The sequence below is a fragment of the Bidens hawaiensis genome, unplaced genomic scaffold (assembly GCF_021521415.1).
Source record: "Bidens hawaiensis isolate Kalapana, Puna unplaced genomic scaffold, B.hawaiensis_p1.1 tig00000369_1, whole genome shotgun sequence".
Classification (NCBI taxonomy): Eukaryota; Viridiplantae; Streptophyta; class Magnoliopsida; order Asterales; family Asteraceae; genus Bidens; species Bidens hawaiensis.
The window spans coordinates 135,646-147,086 of record NW_027491028.1 but is presented as its reverse complement, the minus strand read 5'-3'; the positions used below and the strand labels follow the sequence as shown (position 1 = coordinate 147,086).

Genomic DNA, 11,441 nt, shown 5'->3' with positions numbered 1-11,441 from the left:
TAACGAGGGCTAAGTTTTCCCTTTATACCGAATCTACGAACGCCACGACAAGGTGATACTTTCAGAAACACGTGATCGCCAACATGAAATTCGAGTGCCCGCCGGTGCTGATCTGCATAACTCTTTTGTCGACTTTGAGCTTCTTTAAGCTTTTCTCGAGCAACAGTGACTTTTTCGTTTGTAATTTGGACTAACTCTGGTCCTTCAAAGATCTTTTCTCCTAGTTCTTCCCAACATGTTGGTGCTCGACACTTCCGACCGTATAAGAGCTCGAACGGAGCCATGCCAATGCTTGCTTGCCAACTATTGTTGTAAGCAAACTCAACAAGGCATAAATATTCGTCCCAGTTACCTGTCCACTCAAGTGCACATGCACGAAGCATATCTTCTAAAGTCTGAATTGTGCTCCTCTGATTGACCGTCTGTCTGTGGATGGAAAGCGGTACTAAATTTTAAACGTGTGCCCCAAGCTGCTTGGAAGCCTTTCCAAAAACGTGAAGTGAATCGTGGATCTCTATCCGAAACGATTGAAGATGGAGTACCATGAAGTCGAATAATTTCTTGAAGGAATACTATGGATAACTTACTCACTGAATATCGTTCTTGAATAGGTAAGAAGTGTGCTGATTTAGATAGTCTGTCAACAACTACCCATATAGTATCATTCTTCTTAAAGGTCTTAGGCAAACCCGTAACAAAATACATCGAAATCTCGTCCCACTTCCATGCAGGAATTTCCAACGGCTGCAATAAACCACTAGCACGCTGGTGCTCAATCTTTACTTGTTGACAAGTGAGAAATCTACTTACGTATCTGGCAACATCTTCCTTCATTCCACTCCACCAAAAGTTTTGACGTAAGTCTCGATACATCTTTGTAGATCTCGGGTGAATGGAGAATGGTGAACTATGTGCCTCAGCTAGTAACGACTCACGGAGAGCGAAATCATCTAGCACACACAATCTTTTGCCACTCCAAATCACACCATGCTCATCCATTCGGAATTCTGACTGTTTTCCTACTTCGAGGTTTTGCACTATCGCCCATAATTCGCCATCATACCTCTGTGCATCTTTAATCCGAGAGATTAGGTCAGGCTCGATTTGCATTCTAGCTAGGAAACTGTTAGAATCACCAACCTGAATACCGACACCTAATCTATCCAGATCATAGATTATACGGGGGTGGATTTGAAGACAAGATACGGTACCAAAACTCTTTCTACTCAACGCGTCGGCTACTACAGTAGCTTTTCCCGGATGGTACTGAATATTTGCGTCATAGTCTTTTAAGAGTTCTAACCACCTTCTTTGCCTCATATTTAGTTCTTTTTGCGTAAATATATACTTGAGGCTTTTGTGGTAAGTAAATATGTCGCAAGTCTCGCCGTAGAGATAATGACGCCAAATTTTCAACACGAAGACTACAACGGCTAACTCCAGGTCATGCGTCGGATAATTAACTTCATAAGGCTTTAACTGACGTGAGGCATAAGCAATAACTTTACCATGTTGCATCAACACGCAACCAAGTCCTTTCTTTGAAGCATCACTATAGATTTGGAAGCCTCCTGATCCAGAAGGCAGAGTAATTATCGGAGTAGATACGAGTCGTTTCTTTAATTCTTCAAAACTTTTTTCTCGCTCCTCATTCCAGGAATACTTTACTCATTTCCTCAACAATTGCGTCAGGGGTGAGGCAATGACGGAAAATCCTTCTACAAATCTTCGATAGTATAAGCCAGGCCTAAGAAACTTCGAACTTCTGTCGCGGAAGTGGGTCTAGGCCAATTTGTAATTGCCTCAATCTTGGCAGGGTCCATCTTGATTCCTTCTGCGGATACTATATAACCAAGGAATGCAACTTGGTTGAGCCAAAAGTCGCATTTTGAAAGCTTTGCATACAACTTTTTTCTTCGCAACGTCGCAAGCACTTTATGCAAGTGTTCCTCATGTTCTTCTTTACTTCTAGAATATACCAAGATGTCATCGATGAAAACAATAACGAATTTATCCAAGAACTCATGAAATACTCGGTTCATTAAGTCCATGAAAAGTGCAGGGGCATTGGTTAGCCCAAAAGGCATAACCAAAAACTCATAATGACCATAGCAAATACGAAAAGCAGTTTTAGGAACATCCTCGTTCTTGATCTTTAGCTGATGATAACCTGACCTCAGATAAATTTTTGAGAAAAACTTAGCACCTTGAAGTTGGTCGAAAAGGTCATCTATACGAGGCAGAGGGTACCGATTTCTAATGGTAATCTTATTTAAATCTCGGTAGTCAATATATAAACGCATGCTACCGTCCTTTTTCTTTACGAACAAGACCGGTGCACCCTATGGTGAGACACTTGGTCTTATGAATCCCAATTCTAGCAATTCTTGCAATTGCTCCTTTAGTTCCTTTAATTCTAACGTAGGCATACGGTATGGTGCTTTTGAAATCGGCTCTGCACCAGGGATTAAATCGACAGTGAACTCAATCTCACGATCAGGAGGTAGTCCTGGGAATTCTTCTGGAAATACATCGGGGTACTCGCAAACAACAGGATAACTATCAATGCCTTTGTGGATAACAGAGGTATCTTTAATCGAGGCTAAGAATCCAGCACAACCATGATATATAAGCTTACGAGCTTTGAGCGCGGAAATAATCTTAAGAGTCTTATGGGGTACAATACCCTGATAGACAAGTTTAGGACAGCTAAAATATGACACGTTTAGAATAACAATCAATAGTTACGCGAAACGGGTTAACCAATCCATTCCAAGGATAACATCAAAGTCAGACATACGCATCGGAAATAGATCCGCGTTACACACGACGGATTCAATACGGATTGGACAATCTTTATAAACGTGAGTGATTACGATCGAATTCTCCATCGGAGTGGAAATAGTCAGAGTGGGATCTATCGGGGTTGGTCTAATCGGAAGGTACTTAGTAAACGATAAAGAAACTATAGAGTGTGTTGCACCCGTATCAAATAACACATAGATACTACGTTCACCAAGCTGAAGGGTTCCAGATACAGTACCTTGAGAATTAGCAGCATCAGTAGCAGAAAGTGCGAACACTCTTCCATCAGTGTTTGGTGGAGCAACTTTTCCTCCAATAATCTTCTTAGTATCTGGTTTAGGACAATCTTTAATCATATGCCCCATCTGGCCACACCTGAAACATGCTCCCATAGCTTTATGACCGACGCCCCCCATGTTTCTTGCAACAAATGTTACATGGCGAGCTTGTGGTTTGGTTCGGGCTTCCATATTGATTCAGTGGTTGAGCTCTGATCGGTCCTGTATACGGCTGAATCTGATTTTGAGCGGGTTGATGTGTTGTAAAACACATTTACTTTCCGTATCATTTTTATCATGTTTTGATTGCTTTTAAGTTTAATTATTAAGTTTTATGGTTTATTATGCTTGATTTTACAAAGTTGATTGTTTACTTGTAGGTTATGAGGTTTGGTGAAAAAAGAGTTAAAATTGAAGAGTTTAGGGGCTTAATTGGTCAACTTTCAAACTTATAAGTCAAGGCCCGACCCAAGCCCACATCGTAGAAGCCTTTTATAATATTATATGAAGTTAATTATTGGAGAAATCAGCCATAAGAAAGCCAAGAAACCCGAAATTAATAAACCCAAAAACCCTAGCAGGTTCCGATCGCAGCAACTGTAGCAGCAAAGAAAAAAGAAAAAAAAACGGCGGCTGTGGCGGCTGTGGAGGCTAGAGGAAGAAGAAGGAGGCTCGGGGTGATCTTGTGCAACGACTAGGTATCTTATACATCATAAATCTCAGCCATAAACCCTAAGTAATTGTCCTTAAACTTTGGTTATTGTTCAAGAACCCTAACTTTGTTGAATTAATCTTTTACTTTGGATTGTTTTGCAAGTGATTGATAGTTTGACTTGTGATTGATTGTTTTTGAATCTTGATTGAATTTGATCATGTTTAAGTTGATGTTTGTGATGTTTTTCTTAAGTATGCATGGCTGTCCAAAATCTATGTTAGGCTAAACTTGCTTATTCTACCTAGGATAGATGATTGTTGAGTAGTTTAGACTTGTATAATGGATTGTTAATGTTCAAGACTTGAATTATTGATTTAAAGTTTAACTAAACCATAAATTATATTGTGTGTGATGGCTGTGTTTTATGTTTTATTACTTATAATCCTCTTGCATTAGTTAATTGAATTAGTTTTGATTAATTGATTGCTTGTTAGACTCTTGACTTGGAGTTTAGGGTTTATTGCGGGGTGTACAACCGTAGGGATAAGTGGGTAATATAAATCATATAAAATCAGTTAAGTACACATTCTTTGAGACCGAGAGGTGATAAGAAGTAATATTGTCTCATTGCTTTACTTGTTAGAATTAAGACCGCGCGAGAGCGGGTTTTTGTCTTGTCAAGTTTGAGTGTTTATGTGCAATTAGTTGGTTTAATTTGGGTTAAGTTAAATTGTTCCTCTATCCTTGGTGACATAGTATTTTTCTCCATTAGGATAGTGTGTCGATGAGACCGAGAGGAGAGTCGTCATTTGAACACGTTAATAATTGTTTTTCCGGTTTATTCTTTAAAATCAACTAAGATAAGTTAGAGATTGTTAGAGAGACTGAGAGGTAATTTGACTTTCTTAAACAAGTTTTAGTTGTGTCATCTTTTATGACCGTCGTCGTGAATATTTTCAATCCGTTGTCTTGTTATTTTTATCAACATGATTCATTCCTTGGTAGACGTCTTTATATTTTGAATTTAAACCAAAGTTTTCAAAGTTTTGTCAAAAGTTTTCATTCAGTTAAGTTAAGTAGTTAAAATAAATTCTAAAATAAATCAATTAAATATTTTGGTGAGTCTTGGTTAGAGTTTAGTAATTATAAACGTTTTCACGTGTCTTCGAGTTCGATATCCGGACTTTCCTAATCTTTGCTATACGCGACCGGTACACTTGCCGTTTGTGTGAACTAGGATAGATTGTTTGGTTTTTAAAGCTTAGTTGCGACTTGTGTTTTATTTATATATATTTTCGCACATCAAGTTTTTGGCGCCGTTGCCGGGGACACGGTTTGAGGCGTATTAAGAACGACTTGAGTTAGGCCTTGCCTTGTTTACTACTTGTCTTTCTTATTTGTTTTGTTTGTTAGTTTAAAATAGTTTAGCTAATTATAATTTCTTTTATTTATTTTAATAGTTGTATGCGACGTACTCGATCTCTAGGACCACCAGAAGTTGAAGGATTTCCCGAACCAGAGAAAGAGCTTATTGAGAGACGTCGTACAAAACCGTCTTCCAGTTCATCTACATCCGTCGGTAATACGTTCTCTTCCCCTACTTTTTCTGAACCCGTCATTAGGGATTGGATTATGGGCGACGCAAACCCACCACCAAGGAGGACAGTTGCAGACCGGGCCCTTCCGGTCGATGCTGGCGCGAGATCCAGCATTGCTCCACCAGCTATAGGAGTTCAAATGACTTGGCAGATTCCATCTAATGCTCTGAACACGATTGCTCATTCTGCTCAATTTCACGGGTTACTCCATGAGAACCCACATGCTCATATCACTCGCATCACACGAATCTGCGACACGTTTCATCTTGCCGGCGTATCCGAAGACGCCATCAAACTCCGAATCTTTCCGTTTTCACTCGTTGATCATGCGAGTCTGTGGCTTGAGTCCCTTCCACAGGGATCCATTGCTACTTGGGCTGCCATGCAGACCCAATTTCTTGAAAAATACGATCCTCCGGCTAAGGCCGCTCGTTTGCGTAACCAAATTCATTCTTTCCAGATGGAGGACACCGAGAGCTTCTACGAGGCGTGGGAAAGGTTCAAAAATCTACTTGCTTTATGTCCGAACCACGGCCTACAAGACTGGGCGGTTGTTGAGAAGTTCTACAACGGAGTGATGTACGCGACTCAGAGTATGCTCGACACAGCTGCAGGAGGTAACCTACTGACAACGAAGGATACGGATGAGTGCATTGCCTTGTTTAACGGTTTAGCCATGAGTGGATACCATCGACCACCAGTTAAGAGTACCAAAACCGTCGATTCCCTATCACGCGGCATGCATTCGGTCGACACGAGCACCGCACTTGCGGCACAAGTTGAAGCGTTAGCAAAGATCGTGAAGGACCTGCAGGTGAAAAGTAAGTTATGCGAGATCTGTAAGGGGGGACATGATACTGTTCAGTGCCTGGTAGGTTTCCAGGAGGAGGCAGTCGACTTCGTTAATAATCCAAACCGAAATCAACATTCTTTCAATTCTTATAATTCGGGGTGGAGAGGTAACCAAAATTCCAACTGGAGGAACGGAAATCAGTCCGGCTTCCAGCAACGTCAGAGCCTATTCCAGGATTCCGGTGAGGGACCGAGTAGTGGGGAGAAGAAGCCCACGTTAGAGGAGATGATGGCACAGCAGACACAGATGTTGTCGCAACTCATGACTCGAGAGGACTCCCGTCACAAAGAAACTCAAGAGAAATTCCGGGAGCACGAGTCATTCATGAGAAATCAAGGAGCGTCAATTCAAAATCTTGAGCGTCAGATGGGAGAGATAGCAAGTCGTCTAAATGAGAGGTCGCCAGGTACACTTCCAAGTAACACTGAACAAAATCCGAAGGCGTTTGTAAAGGCTGTGACAACAAGGAGCGGTGCAGGGGCACGTAGCGAGCCTGTGATTCAAGAGGCGACGAGAGGAGTCGTTAACGAGCCTGCGGTAGATGTAGAGCAGCAGGTAGACGAGGAGATTCAGTTGGAGTCTCCACCGGCCAAGGTGCATCAGAGGCACAGCCCCGGAAGTTCAGCACAGGCCGAGAACCAACCATTACCCAGCACACCACCGAGAGTCTACAAACCTAGACTCCCATTTCCCGGGAGAGTCCGTAGGGATAGAGACGAGGAGCAGAACTCCAAATTTCTTGATCTTCTGAAGCAACTTCATCTTAATATTCCTTTCCTTGAGGCACTTACGCAAATGCCCAAATACGCAAAGTTTCTTAAGGATATTCTTTCGAACAAAGAGAAGTTAGCCGAAGTCTCTTCCATTCCTCTGAGTGCTGGTTGCTCTGCAGTCTTGTAGAGAAAGTTACCAGAAAAGATGTCCGATCCTGGGAGTTTCACAATTCCCTGCATCTTGAGTGATAATACGGTCGTCCATGCGCTGGCAGATCTTGGTGTCAGTATTAATCTCATGCCGTATTCCGTGTATCGCAAGTTGGGACTAGGAGAACCAAGGCCTACCCGTATGAGTATCCAGCTTGCTGATCGTTCTGTGAAATACCCCCGAGGGGTGGTCGAGAACATGCTTGTTCGTGTCGACAAGTTCATTTTCCCGGTGGACTTTGTCATCCTGGACATGAACGATGACGATAGTGTCCCACTCATCTTGGGCTGACCATTCCTTGCCACTGCACAAGCATTGATCGATGTCTGCGAGGGTAAATTAATCTTAAGAGTTGGGGATGAGAACGTCACCTTTGACGTTCGACAGTCACTGAAACACCCCAAGTCTGCTGATGACTCCTTATACTTCATTGATACCATCATGGAGCATGTCGGGGAGTTTCTCAGTGAAATTTGTGGAGGATCTGCCTCCGACACCCAGATTCTCGATAGGGAGATTCCGGAGATTGAAATGGTTGCCGTAACCAATCCGTCCTTAAATGACGACACCGAGTCGCATACCCCTGAATCTGGCGTGTTTGCTGAGATCGTACGAGACGATCTGATGGACCGACCTTCGGTCGAGAGTCCTCCTCTTTCCATAGAGCTTAAGGATTTACCTTCCCACCTTGAGTATGCATTTTTAGATGAAGAGAGGAAGCTTCCGGTTATCATTGCATCTGCGTTGACCGAGGTCGAGAAGGAGAAGTTGTTGAGGGTGCTACGAGAGCACAAGGAGGCTATTGCCTGGAAGATTATCAACATCAAGGGAATCAACCCTTCGTTCTGCACTCATATAATCCTCATGGAGGAAAATTTCAAAACTGTCGTCCAGCCGCAACGGCGGCTTAATCCGAAAATGCAAGAGGTCGTAAAGATGGAGATCATTAAAACTCCTTGATGCGGGGATCATTTTCCCCATCTCTGATAGTGCTTGGGTGAGTCCAGTCCAAGTGGTTCCTAAAAAGGGTGGCATGACTGTCGTCACCAACAAGAGGAACGAGCTTATTCCCACGAGGACTGTGACAAGATGGCGAGTCTGCATTGACTATCGCCGATTGAATGATGCCACCAGGAAAGACCACTTTCCTCTCCCATTCATTGATCAGATGTTAGAGCGTTTAGCAGGTCAGCCGTACTACTGCTTCCTAGATGGTTTCTCCGGGTACTTCCAGGTTCCGATAGCTCCCGACGACCAGGAGAAAACCACTTTCACCTGCCTTTACGGAACGTTTGCTTACAAACGTATGCCGTTCGGACTTTGTAACGCTCCGGCCACATTCCAGAGGTGTATGGTGGCCATTTTCCATGATATGATCGAGGACTCCATGGAGGTGTTCATGGACGATTTTTCCGTATTTGGGAGTTCCTTCGATCATTGTTTATCAAATCTCGAGAGGATGATGTCCCGCTGCGTTGACACCAACCTAGTCCTTAACTGAGAAAAATGTCATTTCACGGTTCGCGAGGGCATTGTTCTAGGTCATCGAATCTCAAGTGCGGGGATAGAGGTTGACCGGGCAAAGGTCGAGACCATTTCTAATCTTCCCCCGCCTACTTCTGTGAGATCAATTCGTAGCTTTCTAGGTCATGCCGGGTTCTACCGCCGGTTCATCAAAGATTTTTCTAAAATCGCGAGACCCATGACCAAACTTTTGGAGAAGGATGCTCCATTTGTTTTTTCTGAGCAGTGTATCGAGGCGTTTGATCTTCTAAAAGACAAACTCGTTAACGCCCCAATCATGGTTGCTCCCGACTGGTCGTTACCATTCGAGTTGATGTGTGACGCGAGCGACTTCGCAGTCGGAGCGGTTCTTGGACAACGGAAGGATAAACATTTCCATCCAATCTACTATGCGAGCCGGACCTTAAATGGCGCACATGAAAGCTATACCACCACCGAAAAAGAGCTTTTAGCTGTGGATGCTCCATGGAGGAAAATTTCAAAACTGTCGTCCTGCCGCAACGGCGGCTTAATCCGAAAATGCAAGAGGTCGTAAAGATGGAGATCATTAAAACTCCTTGATGCGGGGATCATTTTCCCCATCTCTGATAGTGCTTGGGTGAGTCCAGTCCAAGTGGTTCCTAAAAAGGGTGGCATGACTGTCGTCACCAACAAGAGGAACGAGCTTATTCCCACGAGGACTGTCACAAGATGGCGAGTCTGCATTGACTATCGCCGATTGAATGATGCCACCAGGAAAGACCACTTTCCTCTCCCATTCATTGATCAGATGTTAGAGCGTTTAGCAGGTCAGCCGTACTACTGCTTCCTAGATGGTTTCTCCGGGTACTTCCAGGTTCCGATAGCTCCCGACGACCAGGAGAAAACCACTTTCACCTGCCTTTACGGAACGTTTGCTTACAAACGTATGCCGTTCGGACTTTGTAACGCTCCGGCCACATTCCATAGGTGTATGGTGGCCATTTTCCATGATATGATCGAGGACTCCATGGAGGTGTTCATGGACGATTTTTCCGTATTTGGGAGTTCCTTCGATCATTGTTTATCAAATCTCGAGAGGATGATGTCCCGCTGCGTTGACACCAACCTAGTCCTTAACTGAGAAAAATGTCATTTCACGGTTCGCGAGGGCATTGTTCTAGGTCATCGAATCTCAAGTGCGGGGATAGAGGTTGACCGGGCAAAGGTCGAGACCATTTCTAATCTTCCCCCGCCTACTTCTGTGAGATCAATTCGTAGCTTTCTAGGTCATGCCGGGTTCTACCGCCGGTTCATCAAAGATTTTTCTAAAATCGCGAGACCCATGACCAAACTTTTGGAGAAGGATGCTCCATTTGTTTTTTCTGAGCAGTGTATCGAGGCGTTTGATCTTCTAAAAGACAAACTCGTTAACGCCCCAATCATGGTTGCTCCCGACTGGTCGTTACCATTCGAGTTGATGTGTGACGCGAGCGACTTCGCAGTCGGAGCGGTTCTTGGACAACGGAAGGATAAACATTTCCATCCAATCTACTATGCGAGCCGGACCTTAAATGGCGCACATGAAAGCTATACCACCACCGAAAAAGAGCTTTTAGCTGTGGTGTTCGCTTTCGACAAATTTAGGTCCTATCTGGTTTTGTCCAAAACGATTGTTTATACGGATCATGCCGCTATTAGATATCTATTCAGCAAGCAGGATGCTAAGCCTCGTCTTATTCGATGGATCCTGTTGCTTCAAGAGTTCGATATAGAGATCCGTGATAAAAAGGGGGCCGAGAATGTGGAGGCTGATCACCTTTCACGTCTAGAGGGAGTTGATTTAGGAGATTCGGGAGTTAGGATCGACGATCGTTTTCCGAGGGAGAGTCTGATGTTCGTTACTGCACAGGAAGAAGGTTTTCCATGGTTCGCTGATTTCGCGAACTATCTTGCTGACGGATACCTCCCAAAGATGCCTTACCAGCAAAAGAAGAAATTCTTTGCTGACATCAAATTTTACCTTTGGGACGATCCATATCTTTTCCGCATTGGTGTTGATCAGCTTATTAGAAGGTGTGTGGATGTCAAGGAAGGATGGCAAATTTTGAGCCATTGTCATGTGGGACCGACTGGAGGTCACCACGGTGTGAGTTCTACGGCAAAGAAAGTCTTTGATTCTGGTTTTTACTGGCCGTCTATCTTTAAGGATGCTCATCTGTTCTTTAAGAGTTGTGATCGTTGCCAGCGTGTCGGCAACATTTCTTCGTGAAACGAAATGCCCCAGAATGCCATTCAAGTTTGTGAGGTTTTTGATATTTGGGGTATTGATTTCATGGGACCGTTTCCATCTTCGCGTGGAAACAAATACATATTCGTGGCCGTCGATTACGTATCTAAGTGGGTTGAGGCCAAAGCTCTACCCACCAATGATGCCCGAGTGGTAGTCCGTTTTCTAAAAAGTCTATTTGCTCGTTTTGGAGTCCCGAAAGCCTTGATCAGTGATCGAGGTACTCACTTTTGCAACTCGCAGATGGATAAGGCGTTGAAGCGTTATGGGGTCACCCATCGGCTTGCGACCGCCTACCACCCACAGACTAGTGGGCAAGTAGAAGTGAGTAATCGGGGAATCAAACGTATTCTCGAGAAAACGGTTGGTTCAAATCGTCGGGATTGGTCCGACAAATTAGATGACGCTCTGTGGGCCTTCCGTACAGCCTACAAGACTCCGACTGGTTCCACACCATTTCGGATGATTTATGGGAAGGCCTGTCATCTTCCTGTTGAATTGGAACACCGCGCTTCATGGGCCCTTCAAAGGGTTAATCTGGATTTACCCGCCGCAG

General features: G+C 43.9%; 1 protein-coding gene across 1 annotated transcript; it reads right to left on the bottom strand.

Annotated features, from left to right (window-relative positions):
* Positions 1-2,342: 2,342 nt before the first annotated feature.
* On the bottom strand, positions 2,343-3,275 carry LOC143622613 (uncharacterized). Its single transcript, XM_077093710.1, has 2 exons — positions 2,764-3,275; positions 2,343-2,709 (listed from the first exon to the last, which is right to left on the bottom strand). The coding sequence occupies exons 1-2, from the start codon at positions 3,273-3,275 to the stop codon at positions 2,343-2,345; spliced, it is 879 nt and encodes a 292-aa protein (XP_076949825.1).
* Between the last annotated feature and the right edge of the window lie 8,166 nt (positions 3,276-11,441).